Below are 19,842 nucleotides of genomic sequence, written 5' to 3' on the forward strand. Positions count from 1 at the left end.
TAATCAGGTACTTGGCAGGCACCAATAAAAAAGTTAGGGTCAAGCAGAGTGGCCATTGTGTGAGTGGGCCAGTGTTAGTGAGGAGTTGAGGCTCCGGTGAGGAGAGGCATCGACCATGGGTAGATTTTTTTTCATTATTTATTCTTTCTTTTCTTATTGTACATTTTAGAGCAGTGAGAACAGCAGGAAGGAGAGTGGAATCTTCTCTTGCGGGATGTGGGGAGGCAGGGAGACTTCCAGTCTCCCTGATGACTACACGTGTGAGAAGTAGATCCAGCTGCGGTTTCTAACACTCCACGTTAAGGAGCTGGAGCTGGAACTGGATGAACTCCGGATTATTCGGGAGGCTGAGGGGTGATAGATGGGACTGGTAGTTACACTCAAGATGCAGGACACAGCTAAGTGGGAGACAGTCAGGAAGAGGAAAGGGGGCAGGCAGCCAGTGCCCCCCAACAACAGATATATCACTCTGGATACTGTGGGAGGTGGGTGGTGAATGACTTAGCAGAAGAAAGCCACAGCAGTCAGGTCTCTGGCACTGAGTCTAGCTCTGTGGCTCAGAAGGGAAGGGGGCAGGGGGAATGAAAACAGGTAAGGCCTGGAAAAAGTACATAAATTTAGGTAAGATATTCATTTCAATAGAATTAATTCGGCCAACCAACGATAACGAAAGGGGCGACCAGTTTGATAGTGCCCTTTTAACACAGTTCAGTAGGGTAAGAAAATTTTCTTTAAGTAGGTGTTTAAAATTCTTACACCCAAATAGGTAAATTGATTTCTTACAATTTTAAAAGGAAGGTTAATATTAAATACAAACAACAGGAATTCTGCAGATGCTGGAAATTCAAGCAACACACATCAAAGTTGCTGGTGAACGCAGCAGGCCAGGCAGCATCTGTAGGAAGAGGTGCAGTCGACGTTTCAGGCTGAGACCCTTCGTCAGGACACGAATAATTGATACCAAATTATTCCAAGTAAAAAGTTCACTCTTATGTAAATTCAGTTTGTATCCTGAGAATTGACTAAAACAGGAGAGCAGAGAAAGCACAGGGAGGTAACGAAGTCTCGACATTAGAAATAAAAAGCAACAGGTCATCAGCATAGACTGAAACTTTTTTTGATTCTCTTGATTCTATTCTATCTTCTTATATATGGAAATATAAACATTTTCGATTAAATAAAGTCCATCTTCAAAAAGCTAAAAAGAATGGAGGTTTAGCTTTACCCAATTTTAGGTTTTATTACCGGGCAGTCAATATATAAAACCTTACGTTTTGGTCATATTATATTAACCGTGAGGACTGTCTGGTATGGGTCTCTTTAGAAGCTAACTCTGTTAATAAATTTTCTATCATTTCTCTTCTTGGATCCTCACTTCCTTTATCTTTAAGTAAACTAACTGACAATTTGGTAGTTAAACATACTTTGAGGAACTGGGTACAATTTGGAAAATATTTTGATTTATTGAGATTTTCTCTTTCTAGTCCCACTTTTAAACCCTCTATGACAGATCTAGTTTTTAAAGAATGGGACAGATTGGGTATTAAATGCTTCCAGGATTTGTTTGTTGGAGGAAGTCTCTTTTTGTTTGAGCAATTGTCAGCTAAGTATAGCTTACCAAAAACCCACTTTTTTTGATATCTACAAATTAGAGACTTTCTGCGATCTCAATTATATGTCTCCCATCCACTACATAATGTACTGGTTGGGCACAGGAGTACATTCAGCCAGAGACTCATTCCACCGAGATGCAACTCAGAGTGTCATAGGAAATCATTCCTGCCTGTGGCCATCAAACTTTACAACTCCTCCCTTGGAGGGTCAGACACCCTGAGCCAATAGGTTGGTCCTGGACTTATTTCCTGGCATAATTTACATATTACTATTTAACTACTTATGGTTTTATTACTATTTATTATTTATGGTGCAACTGTAATGAAAAAACAATTTCCCCCGGGATCAATAAAGTATGACTATGACTATATACATTTCCTAAAAGTCCCGATAAGAACTTATTAGATGTAATTTTTAATTTGAAACCATTTCATAATGGTTCAACATCTAATATTTATGGTGTGTTGCTGGGAATGAGAAATGTTCCTTTAGACAAAATTAAAAATCTTTGGGAACAAGATTTACAGACTTCAATTTCTGAGGAAACTTGGAATGAAATTTTAAAATTGGTTAACACTTCATCGTTATGTGCCCACCACTCCCTCCTACAATTTAAAGTGGTCCATAGGGCCTATATGACCAAGGATAAGCAATCTTGTTTTTATTCGGATATATCTCTCTTTTGTGACAGATGTAATAATGGAGAAGCTTCACTAATTCGTATGTTTTGGACATGTCCGAGTCTTGGGAAATACTGGAAGGAAGTATTTCAAACTTTCTCTGTACTTTTCAAAGTAAATTTTAAGCCCAACTCTTTGTCTGCTTTATTCGTTATTGTTGGAGAAAAAGATATTATTCTGGAGACGTCTGATTTGCACATTTTGGGTTTTATTTCTCTTATAGCTAGGAGGACGCTCTTGTTTAAATGGAAGGATGTCGTTCTGCCTACTCACGCTCAATGGTTACGTCATGTTATGTCATACTTAAATTTAGAGAAGATCCGTTGTTCAATTTCTGAATCTAGCCAAGACTTTCACACATTGTGGGGACCATTTTTGAACTATTTTCAAAATCTTTGATTTGTTGTTAAAGCACAGATGTTGGCTGATAACATATTTCACTAAATGGTAAGGATTTGTTTTCCTTCTTTCTTTTTTTACCAAGCAGCTTTGATCTTGGTAGTGGGTTTAGATTTTTTTTTCTGTGTAGTAATAAGATGACCATATTTCAATATTATGATTTAATTTAATTTACATGAATATAGAGTAATGAGGTTGCAAGTGTGATTCAAATATGTATTGGTATTATCTTATTTTGACTTGTACTATATACTTCTTGTACTCTGTATTCTTTATGTAGAAATTAATAATAATAATAAAAATACTGAAAAAGGGGAAAAAGGGAAGGGGAGAGAAGAGGTCAGCTGCGGTGACAGGGAATTTGTTGGTTTGGGGGATAGAAGGGAGGTTCTTTGGGAGAGAACAAGATTTCTGGATGGTATGTTGAGAGTCAAAGACATCTCAGATCAAGTGGGGAGGGTGGGGAGGTCCATGTAGGTTCCAATGACATGGGTAGGAGGAGTGATAAGGTCCTACAGAGTGATTTCAGGATGCTAGGTGTCCAGGGTTGTGATCTCAGAATTGCTACCCTTTCCATGTGCTAGTGAGGCCAGAAATAGGAAGATAATGCAGTTTAATGCGTGGCTAAGCTAAGGTGATGGTGCAGTAGGGAGGACTTCAAATTTTTGGCTCATTAAGCTCTCTTCCAGGGAAGGTTTACACCTAGATACGGTCGTGTTATAGTTATCAGGTTGGAGGTTACCCAAACGGAATTCCCTGTACTCAGTACTCCCACTATTCCTCTGGTTCTCCAGATAATTCTTCCTACAGGAAATAGGGAAGTGGAGAGTTGACGTTTTGAGCTGAGACCCTTCATCTAGATTTTGTTTCCTTGCCTCTGTAAACTAGCATGTTTCCCATCTTTCCTAATTCTGATGGCCTGAAACGTGAGCTATTTCTCACAAACACACAAACAGGCATTCATGGGTCAGGAATAAAATAAACACAAGGTTTGGGAAATACGTCTTGCAGGATTATCTGTAGATTATCATACCAGGTAGGGCATCCAGATTTCTGTAGGAAAAATCCACCACTGGACCGTACAAGACAGAGTCATACTCTTTAGTGTTAATGGACCTGCAGAAACAAAACAAAATCTATTGATTACAGTGCGACATGCAGAGAGAGGATCAACTTTATTCACCATATACATGTATTAGGAACTGGCTGTTGGAAAGGGCATGGCATGCAACAGAAGAACAATATTCAACAATGATAAAGAATTATATAAAGTTAGAGGTTGAAGTATGTATACGGAATAAAAGGAGCATAAACACCAGTATGTATTTACAAAGTAATTAGCATTATGAACAGTGGTTTAAACAGTTCAGTGATAGGGTTGGATGGGGAGGTGACTAACTCAAACGGTCAATCAGATTAACGGCCTGAGGGAAGAACTTCTAAGGTGGTGTGGTTTTTTTCTCTTAATAGCCCAACAGTGCTTTCCAGAAAGGAGATTTTGGAAAAGGCAGTTTGCTGGGTCGTGTTCGGAATGATTTTCTCCCCCCTGCAGAGGAGGAGGCTGCGTATGAAGTACCTGTACATATCATGAGGGGCAGAGATAAAGGAGAAAGTCAACATCCTTTTCCCCAAAAGTAGGGCTATCAAAAAACAACAGGGCATTGGCTTAGGCTGAGAGAACAGCGTTTTAAAGGACAGACGATGGGTTAAGGAGATTGGCTAGTATGTGGAAGGTGCTGCCTGGGGGAGGGGGTAGAATTAGATTTAATTATTATATTTATGATCTGTTTATGGTACTGTTTCTCTGTGCCGCTCACTACATGCACTTTCACAATTACATGAATTATATTTTACTAACTTTTTCATGGTAATATTTTGTTTTCTGTGCTGTGTGTGATGTATGTTTTGTGGGTGCACTGTGATCTGGAGGAACGTTGTTTGGTTTGGTTGTATATATGTACAGTCAGATGGCAATGAACTTGAACCTGAATAGACAGTGATAAAAGGATATGGTCTTAATGAAAGCAAACGAGCTTAGTGTGGATGGGTAAAGGTTCAGTATTGGCATGGTGGGCTGAAAGGCCTGTTTCTCAGACATCCCACCCTGCAAAAACTCATTTCAGGGAGGTAGCAGCCCCGCTTCCCGCACCCCCCCCACTCCCGGTCAACCTTCAAGGGTGTATGTAATACTTTGTTTAGTGATCTTGTCTAATCTGTAAACCAAGTTGGGTATATGCAGAAAATGTGACATTAAAATATGTACATATATTGTATTATATTATCATGTTTATTCTATTACAACTTTAAGCAAGTCTACAGGGAGTTTGGCCTCATCACGTAGGACATCAACAGAGTAGCTCCTTAGCAGCTAGCCAGCTAGTTTAAATAACATTAGCTGCGCTAATGAACGAATGACACCTGTTAAACTCACCTCAACATGTCTTTTACATTTTAACCCACCATGGGCAATAGAAAAGTCACTGTTGCAAACAGTGCAGCGAGCAACACTGTCATTATTTTTGAGGTTGACTGTAAAGCCCGCCCACAAAGAAAACTGATAGCCTACTTAGCACGAAGAGAGACCAATCAGGACGCTTGCTCTCGCTCTCCCTCTCCCTCCCAAAAAAAATTGATTTGCGGGATATTGTGTATAATTTCCGGACATCAGGGAGCCACTATCAATAGGCGGGAGACTCCCGGAACTTCAGGGAGAGGTGGGATGTCTGTGTTTCTCAATACTAACTTTAATTCCGCATGTCGTGGTATTCTAAAGGGTTCAGCTTTTTCTTGTCAAATGTCTCACCGCCACTGTGGCCTTGAATGTGGCAGAACTTTGATTACTGCTCTGGGAGTACACCCATACAGTGTGATACTACCGGGGGAATATGAGGGTTAGTTGGACACAGGGGTGGGACTCGTGAAGAGTGGTGACAAGTGATGATGGGAGGGTCAGGTATGGGCCCAATTGAAGCGGTGGGGTCAGGGTCTGAGAGCAAAGTACAACGGGAGGTTTGGACGATTTAAGCAGCGGGCCAGATTCACAAGGTCAGGGTGTTGGGGCCGGTTCAGCTCACTGCCCCATGGGGTTTACTCGTCTCTGCACTGAACTGAGGCTGTGGCCTGCCTAATGGTCTCCTGGATCGGCCGCAGTGAGGGCTGGCTTCACACTTCTGTCAGCTTCAGTTATTTGCTGACTGTTGTTGTTTGCGTGATCTTTTCCTTGACATTTGGTGTTTGACTGTCTTCTTTTAACGGAGTCTATTGGTTTTTCTTGGTTTTGAAGCTGCCCTGTAAGGAGGTGAATCTCAGGCTTGTATATAGTATACAAACTCAGATTTTAAAAATGTACTTTGAACTTTGATTACTGGTTTGGGCTGGAGCACTGATTGCAACAATGTCAGGGGCAAGGGTATAAACGCAGAGGGCTCGGAGGGAGTTTGGGGGAAGTTTTCTCCGATACCACTACAGGCTGATTGAAAATGGTACTGCCGATTGGCAGAATGGGAGGTGCGCTGCAGTGAAAGGGGCAGGAGCATAGCGAGGTGAGTACTTTAATGCTTTCTCTGTTCTGCCCTAATAAACAGGGCAATGTAGTTCTACTTAGCTAATTGTAGATTGTGTCTTTCTGTCTGATAAAGTTGGAATTGAGAACCTTTACTTGTGACGAAACAGTCATACAAGCTTTGTTTTGAATGTGTATCTTGTAGCAAGTGCTACATCATTCCTCTCAATGCCACACATAGTCTGTGCACTGTCAGACTCTACAGTGTCGTCTCTGTCTCCCACAGCACCGTCAGACCCGACAGTGTCGTCGCTGTCTCCCACGGCACTGAAAGTCTACAGTGTCCTCTGTCTCCCACAGCACCGTCAGACCCGACAGTGTCGTCTCTGTCTCCCACTGCACTGAAAGTCTACAGTGTCCTCTGTCTCCCACAGCACTGTCAGACCCGACAGTGTCATTTCCCTGTCTCCCACGGCACTGTCAGACTCTCAGGTCGTCCATGATTGCTTTGTTTAGTTTAAAACCCTTGGTTTCAGCTTGAAAAATTCACTTTTCCACCTAATGCAATACAGAAAAACAGGAGCTGGACAACACACACAAAACACTGGAGGAATTCAGCAGGCCAGGCAGCATCTATGGAAATGAATAAATGAGACCCTTCCTTTGGACTGGCCGGAGCAGGAGTCTGTTCCCAGCTGCTCAAGGGCGTGGCACTTAAATAACATTTTGAATCGGAATCAGTTTTAATATCAATATGTGTTGTGAAATTTGTTTTTTGTGGCAACAGTTCATTACAATACATAATAAAAATATAAATTACAGTAAGTTTATATAAAAACTTAAATTAAGAAGTGCAAAGATAGCAAAAAAAAGTGAGGTCGTGTACATAGGTTCAACGTCCATTCAGAAATCGGATGGTGGAGGGGAAGAGGCTGTTCCTGAAACATTGAGTGTGTGTCTTCAGACTCCTGTACCTCCTCTTTGGCATAGATACACTTCTACTCAGGTTGGAAAAGATAAATATTAGAGAACATAGCTTTTAAGGCAAAAGATGTACGTTCACATGCTTACAAGACAATTAAAAGAACTGTTGGGTGCCTGGACGCGCTGCTGGGGGAGCTGGGGGAAGCAGGTCCAAGAGCAATCTCAGCTCTTTAAACAGACACGTGTACAGGCACGGACTGGAAGGATATAGATCATAAGCAGGCAGACAGGATCAGTTTAAATTGGCATCTTCCTGTCCTGTACTTATTTTCCATATACAACATACCTCCAGCTCGCTATCTGAACAGGACAAGTTTAACTGCCCAGAGGACAGGAGGGTGTGTCAAGGGGATGGGAAGAGATGGAGGGGAAGGCTGTTAGAGGTGATTTGTACTTCCCTACAAAAACTCAACTGTTCTTAGTGAACTACTGAGAGATGATAAAACTCTCCACTGGAGTTGCCCCGATCCTTTGATGACCATCATCCCTTCCAGAGAGCTACTGGTGTCACAAGCACAAGAGATTCTGCAGATGCTGGAAATCCAGAGCAACAAAATGCTGGAGGAACTCAGCAGGTCAGGCAACATCTGTGTAAGAGAATAAACAGTTGGCCGAGACCCTTCAGAAAGGCAGCGTCCATTATTAAGGACCCCCCCGCACCCAGGATATGTCCTTTTCTCACTGTTACCATCAGGACGGAGGTACAGAAGCCTGAAGGCACACACTCAGCGATTCAGGAACGGCTTCTTCCCCTCTGCCATCCCATTCCTTGGACAAACAACAGGAATTCTGCAGATGCTGGAAATTCAAGCAACACACATAAAAGTTGCTGGTGAACGCAGCAGGCCAGGCAGCATCTGTAGGAAGAGGCGCAGTCGACGTTTCAGGCCGAGACCCTTCACCAGGACTAACTGAAGGAAGAGCTAGTAAGAGATTTGAAAGTTGGAGGGGGAGGGGGAGATCCAAAATGGTAGGAGAAGACAGGAGAGGGAGGAATGGAGCCAAGAGCTGGACAGGTGATAGGCAAAAGGGATATGAGAGGATCATGGGACAGGAGGTCCGGAAAGAAAGACAAGGGGGGGAACCCAGAGAATGGGCAAGGAGTATATTCAGAGGGACAGAGGGAGAAAAAGGAGAGAGAGAGAAAGAATGTGTGTATAAAAATAAGTAACAGATGGGGTACGAGGGGGAGGTGGAGCATTAGCGGAAGTTAGACAAGTCAATGTTCATTCCATCAGGACACTACCTCACTTTTTTTTTTACAATATATTATTTCTATTTTTGTACGATTTTTAAACCTACTTATTTATTATTGTTATTTTTATTTGTTTTCTTCTTCTAGATTATGTATTGCATAGAACTGCTGCGGCTAAGTTAACTAATTTCACGTCACATGCCGGTGATAATAAACTCGTTTCTGATTCTGCAGCAACACTTCTTCTTGGCGTCCACGCGTTGTCAAGGACAACGGGACAAACGGACCGCGATGTGACCGCTGGGAAATGTAGTCCAATTCAGAGGCCGTGCATTCGCTAAAACCGGCAATAAGACTACAACTCCCACATGGGCACCGGGTTCCTTGCTCCTCACAGCCCTGATGTGTCATTTGAATTAAAGGCCGGCATAACACGGGAAGCGAACAATGCGCGGCTGATATCAGCAGCCTGCCGCTCACCGAGCGTGGGGCACTCTGGTGGTCGAAGCCTCGGTGCCGTTCAGTTCGAGGACGGAAGCCCAGCGGATGGAATCGGTTGTGTCGGTCAGCATTCCCCTCGGCCCTCCAGCTTACAGGCCATCACCACCGCACGCACGACGTCATCGCGTCACGTCCTTGCCCAGCCCTCCCAAGGGCGGAGCTTAATTTGCCTTCGCTGATGTTACACATTGAACAAACGTTACCCGGATGTAGAGCACGACGTTCCGAGATCGTATTTAGTTGACAGGCTATCCGCTTGCACCAGTAATTCTGTTGCTTTACCCGCAGGCATTGTTCGGCGGCATAAAAAAGTATTGGCAATCACTGTTTTTATAGCGATTCCCGTTGTCTGAAGTGTTTGCGCTCAATCACCCGGATGTTAAGAAGGCGGGGTGTGGATGGAATACCCGGATGCCGGCGTCACGCCGGTCGCGGATCACGTGCCGCACCGTCGACCAATGCGCGAGAGGCGCCCGTGTTTGAATGAGGAGGCATCGCTGGCTGTGTGAAAATAAACCGCGAATCGGCCACTCCCGAGGAAAGTCCGGGGATCGGTGGCTCCGTATAGGCCTTGCTGGGGGGCGTCGTCGTCTGGGGTAGGCACGGTTTCTGTTTTGCACTTGTGAAGGCTCAGGTTAAAGGAGAAGTGTCGAAGTGGGACGAAGAACAAGAGGGAGAGTTTATCCTGGAGAGGAGGAGAAGGAGCCAGTGTCAGACGGAGGGGATTGTTGGGGCGAGGAGGGTGTTTGAGTTGGAGTGTGTTAGAGGGTTATGGAGAGATGAAGTGTTGCTGGGGAAGGGAGTGTTTGATGGGATGTGAGGAGAGGGGACTGTCATCCAACTCCCTGTGCGAGGCTCCTTCAGAAAACAAGGAGGTATGGGATCCGAGGGGACATTGCTTTGTGCACCCAGAACTGGCTTGCCCACAGAAGGCAAAGGGTGGCTGTAGATGGGTCATATTCTGCATGGAGGTCGGTGACCAGGGGAGTGCCTCTGATCTGTTCTGGGACCCTTACTCTTTGTGATGTTTATAAATGACCTGGATGAAGAAATAGAAAGGCAGGTTAGCAAACAACAGGAATTCTGCAGATGCTGGAAATTCAAGCAACACACATCAAAGTTGCTGGTGAACGCAGCAGGCCAAGCAGCATCTATAGGAAGAGGCGCAGTCGACTTTTCAGGCCGAGACCCTTCGTCAGGACAGGCAGGTTAGCAAGTTTGTTGATGACACCAAGGTTGGAGGTGTTGTGGATAGTGTGGAGGGCTGTCAGAGGTTACAGCGGGACATCACTAGGATGCAAAATTGGGCTGAGAAGTGGCAGATGGAGTTCAACCCAGGTAACTGTGAGGTGGTTCATTTTGGTAGCTCAAATATGATGGCAGAATATAGCATTAATGGTAAGACTCTTGGCAGTGTGGAGGATCAGAGGGATCTTGAAGAAAAAGAATTTCAGGATGTATATTGTATACATTTCTCTGATATTAAATGTACCTATTGAGTCTGTGTCCATAGGACACTCAAAAGCTGCTGCACAGGTTGACAGTGTTGTTAAGAAGGCATATGGTGTGTTGGCATTCATCAACCATGGGATTGAGTTCAAGAGCCGTGAGGTAATGTTACAGTTATATGGGAACCTGGTCAGACCCCACTTGGAATACCGTGCTCAGTTCTGGTCACCGCTCTACAGGAAGGATGTAGAAACCATAGAAAGGGTGCAGAGGAGATTTACAAGGATGTTGCCTGGATTGGGGAGCATGCCTTATGAGAATAGGTTGAGTGAACTCGGCCTTTTCTCCTTGGAGCGACGGAGGATGAGAGGTGACCTGATAGAGGTGTATAAGATGATGAGGCATTGATTGTGTGAATAGTCAGAGGCTTTTTCCCAAGGCTGAAATGGTTAACACAAGAGGGCGTAGTTTTAAGGTGGTTGGAAGTAGGTACGGAGGAGATGTCAGTGGTAAGTTTTTCACACAGAGTGGTGGGTGCATGGAGCGAAAGTGGTAGAGGCGGATACAATAGGGTCTTTTAAGAGACTTTTAGATAGACATGGAGCTTAGAAAAATAGAGGGCTATGCGGTAGGGAAATTCTAGGCTGTTTCTGGAGCAGGTTACATTGTGGGCCAAAGGGCCTGTGTTCTAAAAAGTATGTATGGGATCGATGGGCTGAATGGTTTTCTATGTTGGTGTCATTAAATGGAATTGGTACAAAACCAAGAACAGCTATCATGACAGTAAACACGAGGAAATCTGCAGATGCTGGAATTTCCAGCAACACACACAAAAGTTGCTGGTGACCGCAGCAGGCCAGGCAGCATCTCTAGGAAGAGGTACAGTTGACGTTTTGGGCCAAGATCCGACGGGTCCTGACGAAAGGTCTCGGCCCAAAACGTCGACTGTACCTCTTCCTAGAGATGCTGCCTGGCCTGCTGCGTTCACCAGCAACTTTTATATCATGACAGTGACGGGTTTTTATGACCCATTATTTTTCTGTAATCTGTCTACTGGTACACCACTTTGACCAGCGGGCTACATCAGGCTAGGGTAGCGCTGGTGAGATAGGGAAATGCCAGTCCTAGTGTGTGAAGTCAGCTCCTGTGGACTGGGCCGATGTGACCCTCTGCAACCAGGGAAGATCCCCAGTTTGTGGTGACTACTCGTACCACTGGACCTGGATTTCCAAGGTCGAGAGAGTGGAACTGCCCAGTGTAATGGCTTTTCCACTTTAAAAACTCTCCCCGTCATTGTCGGACGTGACAGGCAACCACCACTGTACGTTGCTCACTAATGACAAAAGATAAGAATGTTTGTCCAAAGTCGCAGAAGAAGTGTGTCTCCGAGTGCTTTAATTCCAGGTGTGAGGTAGTGCACTGTTTCCATAGGGTGGTTGAGAAATCTGTCATGAACACTATGCAGACGGGAAGTATCATGGGTAACAGTGTGCCCAGCATCGGGGGCTCAGAAAGGCTGTACCCATCATTAAGGACTCCTCACCCAGGACATGCCCTCTTCTCTTTGCTATCATCATGGAGAAAGTACAGGGCCCTGAAAAGAGACTCAACATTCTAGCTTCTTTCCCTCTGCCATCAGATCTCGGAATGGACAATGAGCCCATGAACGCTACCTCATCATTATTTTTTTTGCTTGCTCTTTGCACTACTTATTTAGTTTAAATTTTAATTGTTTCTTAGGTGATATTAAAGCTTTTTCTGATTCGTACTTGTGCCCAAGGTTTGGTTATTTTTTTTTGGAAGTTATTGAGGGACTGCACAGAATAGCCAAGACCCTAGTGACTTGCTTCATGACTTATAGAAAAATTCATCAAATGGGGTTCAAGTTCATTTAATTGTCATTCAACCATACACTTTATATCAAGTCAAGTCACTTTTTATTGTCATTTCGACCATAACTGCTGGTACAGTACACAGTAAAAACGAGGCAACGTTTTTCAGGACCATGGTGCTACATGAAACAATGCAAAAAGTACACTGAACTACATAAAATAACACAAAACTACACTAGACTACAGACCTACCCAGGACTGTATAAAGTGCACAAAACAGTGCAGGCATTACAATAAATAATAAACAAGACAATATGCACAGTAGAGGGCAGTAGGCTGGTGTCAGTCCAGGCTCTGGGTATTGAGGAGTCTGATGACTTGGGGGAAGAAACTGTTACATAGTCTGGTCGTGAGAGCCTGAATGCTTCGGTGCCTTTTGCCAGATGGCAGGAGGGAGAAGAGTTTGTATGGGGGGTGCGTAGGGTCCTTCATAATGCTGTTTGCTTTGCAGATACAGCGTGTGGTGTAAATGTCTGTAATGACGGGAAGGGAGACCCCGATGATCTTCTCAGCTGACCTCACTATCTGCAATATGAAATGAAAAGCGTTACTCTGAGCCCAACATGCAAAACATAGCACCAACAGTCGTACACAGCACAAAGCACACATAAGATAGCAGTAAAATGCAGTCCCACAAAAACATTGTTGAAGTCCATGAGTGTTGCAGAAGTGTGCAGTCAAACACAATACAGCTTGTGTTATGCTGAGTGAACACTGGGGGCCAGCACTGACTCCAGCATGCACCTCCCCTGCGCTGCTGAAAACAGGCAACATCGTGCCTTGAGGCCTAGTCTTGCTATGACTGAGACCACGCTGCTCCCCCGCTGTTTGACAATAAACCAGTGAATCGGACTTGCAGCATTCCAGACTACCAATGTCCAGTGGGATCTTGTAATCATAAAGTTCAGAGTAATCCAACCCTAAAAAAAAAAGCAATAATAATAAGAACATGAAATAACAAGGTAAAGGGTCCTTAAAGTGAGATCATTGGTTGTGGGCAAGTGAGAGTAGATACCCTTTTGTTTGAGAGCCTGATGGTTGAGGGGTAGTAATTGTCTTTGATCTTGGTGGTGTCAGTCCTGAGGCCCTTGTACCTTCTACCTGAGAAGAGACACTTCTGATGGATGCTGCTTTCCTGCACCAGCACTTCGTGTGGACCTGCTCAATGGTGGGGAGAGCTTTCCCTGTGATGTACTAGGCTGAATCCACTACCATTCGTAGGATTTTCCATTCAAAGGCATTGTTGTTTCCATATCAGGCTGTGATGCAGTCAGTCAGTACACTCTCCGCCGCACATCTATAAAAGTTTGTCAAAGTTTTTGAGGTCAAACTGAATCTCTGCAGACTCCTAAGGAAGTAGAGATGCTGTCATGCTTTCTTTGCAATTGCATTTACAAAAACATGTATTAAGAAAAGATAATAACCCCTTTGGTTGACCCCGTAGAAGCAGCTGTGTCCGAGTGCTCTGCCATCTCACCAGAAGAAAGACTTATTTTGGAAATAATCTAGAGTAGAGTACGGAAACGGAGAATTCGCTAATATTTTCAGGCACAACAACCCTCACTAGGATCACCTGTTCCAAAGTCCATCAGGTGAGTAAACTGGTTCAAAGTAAATTTATTATCAAATTGGATAAGTGTCTTCATATCCGACACTGAGATTCATTTTCTTGTAAGCATACTCAGTAAATACAAAAAACACAATAGAATCAATGAAAAACCACACATGACAGAGATGGACAAGCAACCAATTGCAAAAAACAATAAACGATGCAAATGCAAAAATAAAAAAAGAAAAAGATAATAAAAGTAAGTAAGCAATAAGTATCGAGAGCATAAGATGACTGCTTGAAAGTGAGGTCAAGGGTTGTGGGAACAGTTCAGTGTTGGGGTGAGTGAAGTTATTCCCTCTGGTTGAGGGATAATAACTGTTCCTGAACCTGGTGATGCGAGCCCTGAGGCTCCTGTATCATCTTCCTGATGGTAGCAGTGAGAAGAGAGCGTGGGCTGTGTGGTGGGGTCCCTGATGATGGATGCTGCTTTCCCGTCACATCGCTCTGTGTAAATGTGCTCAGTGGTGGAGAGGACTTTACCCATGATGGGCTGGGCCGTATCTACTTCTTTTGGTAGCCTTTTCCGTTCAAGGGCATTGGTGTTTCCATACCTGGCTGTGATGCAGCCAATCAATATACTCCCCACCGCACATCGATACAAGTTTGTCAACTTTTTAGATGTTGTGCTGAATTTTCGCAAACTCTGAGGCTCTGTAGTGCTCTCTTTGGAATGGCAGTTCCTTGCCACTATAAAGTGGCAACACGTTGGTTCAATTCGCAAAGACGAGGAAATCTGCAGATGCTGGAATTTCAAGCAACACATATAAAAGTTGCTGGTGAACGCAGCAGGCCAGGCAGCATCTCTAGGAAGAGGTACAGTCGACGTTTCAGGCCGAGACCCTTCGTCAGGACTAACTGAAAGAAGAGCTATCTCTTATTAGCTCTTCTTTCATTTAGTCCTGACAAAGGGTCTTGGCCTGAAACGTCGACTGTACCTCTTCCTAGAGATGCTGCCTGGCCTGCTGCGTTCACCAGCAACTTTTATATGTGATGTTGGTTAAATTACTGGGCAATAACATAGAAGCCTGGGCTGAAAATCCGGAGATCAGAGTTCAGATCTATCCTGGGTCCAGCGTATTGCTGCATTTACAAAGAAGGCACGCCAGCGGCTATATTCATTCGGGCGTTTCCCCAGGAACAGAAAAGGCGAAAAAATGGTGGATGTAGCTCAGTGCGTCACAGGCAGAACTCTCCCCACATCTGTGTTGCTGCCACAAGAAAGTAGCATCTGCCAGCAAGGACCCTACATCCAAGCCATGCTCTCTCCTCACTACTCCCATCAGGCAGGAGATAGAGAGGTCTTAGATCCCACACCACCAGGTTCAGGAGCAGTTATTACCCGTCAGCCATCAGGCTCCGGAACCTGTGTGGATAACTTCAAACACCTGACCTCTGTACTGATTCCACAACCTATGTACTCAAGTTCAAAGACTCTAAACCCAGGTTCTCAGTATTCTTTATTAGTATGTATATATACATTTTTTTAAATTACTTACACAATTTATCATTTGCAAATTGGTTGTTTGTCAGATTATGTATATGCTTTCATAAAACCTATAGTATTTCTGTATTTTCCTGCAAGAGGTAGTCTCTGATGACATGTATGTACTTTGATAATAAGCTTACCTGGACTTTGGTATGTCACCAAAGTTTCTCGCGAATTTCCACAAGTGTACCACGGAGAGCGTACCAGCTGGTAGCTAGGTGCCACTGCACAGGATTGCAAAGGCTGCAGAGGCTTGTAGATTTATCCAGCTCCATCGTGGGCATCAGTCTCTCCAGCATCAAAGCCATCCAGAAGGTGGCATTAAGGACCCTCACAATCAAAATATGCTCTCGTCATGTTGCTACCCTCGGAGGTACAGGAGCATGAAGGACCCACACTCAACGTTTTTGAATGGTCCTCACAATTCTGCTTTCTTTTTGCACTATTTATATATTCTTTTTGCAATCTCATGTAATTTTTATGTATTGCAATGTATTATTGCAAAACAAATTTCACAACGAATCACAGTGATGGTAAACGTTCTGAGAAACCTCCACTGCAGCTGTGGAGTTTATAATTAGTTACTGATTTGTACTTTCAGGATGAAAGTGCAGCTGCCATTGAGAATGATTGCCACTGAAGCTCTGAGTTGTCCTTCAGCCGTTTGAATGAGATGTAGCAGAGGGGCTGACCCGTCTACAGATGCATCATTATCTGGTTAGGAAGCTGCAAGCCGTCGGACCACAACAATCAGAACCTGAACCAGGTTTATTATCACCGGCATGTGACGTGAAACTTTAGCAGCAGCAGTTCAATGCTATACATAATATAGCAGAGAGAAAAAAAAACATAAGAATAAATAAACAATTATGTATATTGAATAGATGATTAAAAACATGCAAAAACAGAAATACTGTATGTTTAAAAAAAGTGAGGTAGTGTCCAAAGCTTCAATGTCCATTCAGGAATTGGATGGCAGAGAGGAAGAAGCTGTTCCTGAATCGCTGAGTGTGTGCCTTCAGGCTTCTGTACCTCCTACCTGATGATGACAGTGAGAAAAGGGCATGTCCTGGGTACTGGAGATCCTTAATAATGGACGCTGCCTTTCTGAGACACTGCTCCCTAAAGATGTCCTGGGTACTTTGTAGGCTGGTACCCAAGATGGAGCTGACTAGATTTACAACCTTCTGCAGCTTCTTTCGGTCCTGTGCAGTAGCCCCTCCATACCAGACAGTGATGCAACCTGTCAGAATGCTCTCCACTGTACAACTATAGAAGTTTTAGAGTGTATTTGTTGACATGCCAAATCGCTTCAAACTCCTAATGAAGAATAGACGGTGCAGAGGACAGTAAAACTGCCAAGACTTTCTTTGGGGTCTCCCTCCTCCTCTTCCCCCCCCCCCCACTTACAGGGACTGTTGCAGACAAAGGTCCCTAATTATTGTCGAGGATCCCTACGACCCATTCCACAATCTCTTTGACCCACTACCGTCAGGGAGGAGGTACAGGAGCATCAGGACTAGGACTGCCAGACTGGGTAACAGCTTCTTCCCTCAGGCTGGGTGACTAATGAATACCCTGTCACCACTGAGGTCTCGTCACTAGGACAGCGAGCTATTTAATAATTTACCTGTGCAGCATACTACATATGCTTATAATTATATTTTGTATTTTATTTATGGTAATATTTTGTTTGATGTGCTGTGTGTGATATGTTTTATGGATGCACCATGGCCCGGAGGAATGTTGTTTCAATTAGTTGTATATATGTACAGACGATGACAACAAACTTCAACTTGAAGCTGCTTCTATGTTGCAGGAACCTGCCAGTCCAGCCTATTAATGACTCTTTTAAAGTCAGAAGTTGAAGGGAAGTAGTAGAGGCTACCTCATTAACACACAGTAAGATCTATTATCAGTGATAACAGGGGAATTAAGTGTTATTGGGAAAAAGCAGGTTAGTGAAGCTGAACCCACAGATGTTCACAAAGATCAGAGTCAGACAAGATTTCAGTGAATGGCAAAGCAGGCTTGACAGGCCAGACAGAATAGAACAGAGATGAGGAGGAATTTCTTCAGCCAGGCAGTTTTTGATGTCATGCTGATGATAGATGTTTTTGATGAATCTGTGGAATTCATTGCCACAGGCAGCTGTGGAGGCCAAATCGTTGATATACTCTATCAGGTAGAGGTACAAGAGCCTCAGGATTTGCACCACCAGTTTCAAGAACAGCTATTAACCCTTGACCATCAGGCTCTTGAACAAAAGGGGATAACTACACACATTCTACTTCTGATGTTCCCACAACCGATTGGTCTCTTTTAAGGACTCTTTATCTTGCTCGTTACTTATTGTTATTTATATTTGCATTTGCAGTTTTTTGTTCATTGATCCTGTTTACAGTTATTATTCTATAGATTTGCTAAGTATGCCCACAGAAAAAGATTCTGAAGGTTGTATGTGCTGACATGTATGTATGATAATAAATGGAACTTTGAACCTTGAACAGACGTTGGTAGATAGTTTCTCGATTAGTCAGGGCGTGAAAGGTTATGGGGAGACGGCAGGAGAATGGGGTTGAGGGGGATAATAAATCAGCCATGTTGGAATGGTGGAGTAGGTTGAATGGGCTGATTCTGCACCTGTGTTTTATGGTCTCATGGGCCAGATGGCTGAGTCCTTTTTCTTGTGTTCTTATTCTCGTCCAGGCATGCCTTTTGACAAGATGTGACAGAATGCTTCTGGACATTTATAGATGGCCGATCTCCTAATGTGGTGCCTGCTCTGCTCTCTGTAAACGTACACCTTGGGGTAAGATGCTTTTCCTAAGTTGAGTTTTATTTTGGGACCTCAATAGAATGATGAGAAAAATGGCCACTGGAGAGAAGGAAAACTTAAAATAATGCTCAGTTACTAATAATTGTTTATCTCTGATAAACTTTTGAAGGTCAGGCTTTCTCAGACAATGAGGTCTTTCCATTGACAATGAAAGATTACATGGTGACTGTAGAGCTTTTGCTCGTGACTGTTGCTAACGAGTGTGACATTGGCGGATGAGAGAAAAGTTTAGTGCCAACTGCCACCTGTTCTCTTCGTCAGGAAACCAAAGAGCTTGTCATTGACTTTGGGAAGGGGAGGGTGGTTATGCACATGCTCCCCTCTACTGTGGAGAGTGTTGTGACCAGTTGCATCACCGTCTGGTACAGGTGTGTCTGTGTGTGTATATATGTATATATCTTAATTGTAATTTATAGTTTTTAATATAACTATGTATTGCTGCAAAACAACAAATTTCCCGACATATTCCAGTGATATTAAATCTGATTCGGGTGCTGATTCTACATTTAAGGGTGTTGACGTTGGTTGCTTCAAGTACTCTTACCAAATTTTTATTGATACATCACAGAAAGGCCTTGTATAGCCATTGCTCTGCCCCTGATTGCAAGAAACTGCAGAGGGTTGTGGACACAGCTCAGCACATTACAGAAATCAGTCTCCCGTCCATGGACTTTCTACAGCTTGCGGCCTTAGTTAAAACCATAAGATACTGGAGCAGAATCAGGCCATTTGGCCCATCGAGTCTGCTCCACCATTCAATCATGGGCTGATCCAATTCTTCCAGTCATCCCCACTCCTCTGCTTTCACCACATACCCTTTGATGCCCTGGCTGATCAAGAACCTGTCTATCTCTGCCTTCTCTGAACCCTCTCCAAGGTTGGTGTTGTAGCGTGGATGAAATCACCAGAGAGACAGAGTCACTGGTAGATACAAAGCAGCTGCTTTTTCGACACAACAAGGTACAGCAGGCATCATACGGATGGAGACGCTTTCGCTAGAAAGCTCTGCTAGCCCAATGTGGGCTTGATATTTATGTGCTAAACACAAAGGCAATCGCTACTTTAAAAAGTTATAGAGAATGCTTCCTATTGAAGCTACATACAAAATATCACACCACCTAACTTCGTCCTTTCCTTCTGACGCCAACATGTCTGGGTTGGTATCCACAGCCTTTAGGAATGCAATTAAATCCACAATACATTTATTTGGCATTTTATGTGCTAGCATAGAAGACAATTAATATTTATAATGTATAGATAATACTGTCTTCGAAACTACAGCATCTGGTCAAACTACGGCACCAGAAGCATCTGGTATTCACACCTTTTTAGGAAGCACATTGTTGTGGACTCAATCCACAGTACTTCAAATAGTCAAATAGAAGTCTGGTGGCCAAAGTCATTTAAGTGTAAACAAATCATCTACCCAAAAAAAAACTCACTCTTAACAGTTAGTATATCCTTTCTAAAATAAGGAGCCCAAAACCACACACAATACTCCAAGTGTGGTCTCACAAGTGCCTTATAGAACCTCAACATCACATCCCTGCTCTTATATTCTATACCTCTAGAAATGAATGCCAACATTGCGTTCGCCTTCTTCACCACTGACTCAACCTGGAGGTTAACCTTTAGGGTATCCTGCACAAGGACTCTTTAAGTCCCTTTGCATCTCTGCATTTTGAATTC

At 43.6% G+C, this 19,842-nt stretch overlaps 2 protein-coding genes across 5 annotated transcripts in view; one reads left to right on the forward strand and one right to left on the reverse strand.

The window, feature by feature from the left end:
- The window catches only part of lrrc51 (leucine rich repeat containing 51), a 41,615-nt gene extending 32,405 nt beyond the window's left edge, over positions 1-9,210 (reverse strand). The window contains exons 1-2 of one of the 2 annotated variants that reach the window (XM_063054735.1): positions 9,079-9,210; positions 3,727-3,809 (exon numbers count right to left, since the gene is read on the reverse strand). In XM_063054735.1, the coding sequence (XP_062910805.1) occupies positions 3,727-3,809; positions 9,079-9,167 (172 nt within the window). In that variant the 5' untranslated portion in view covers positions 9,168-9,210. The other variant, XM_063054734.1, reaches the window with a different exon arrangement.
- Positions 9,211-9,337: 127 nt separating this feature from the next.
- Positions 9,338-19,842, forward strand: part of numa1 (nuclear mitotic apparatus protein 1) — a 181,695-nt gene continuing 171,190 nt past the window's right edge. The window contains exons 1-4 of one of the 3 annotated variants that reach the window (XM_063054722.1): positions 9,338-9,471; positions 13,661-13,808; positions 15,916-16,031; positions 18,024-18,126. The gene's annotated coding sequence lies outside the window, so the exon portion shown is untranslated. The remainder of the gene's footprint in view (positions 9,472-13,660; positions 13,809-15,915; positions 16,032-18,023; positions 18,127-19,842) is intronic. The other 2 variants (XM_063054721.1, XM_063054723.1) reach the window with 2 other exon arrangements.

This window comes from Mobula hypostoma, chromosome 7 (assembly GCF_963921235.1).
Source record: "Mobula hypostoma chromosome 7, sMobHyp1.1, whole genome shotgun sequence".
Lineage (NCBI taxonomy): Eukaryota > Metazoa > Chordata > Chondrichthyes > Myliobatiformes > Myliobatidae > Mobula > Mobula hypostoma.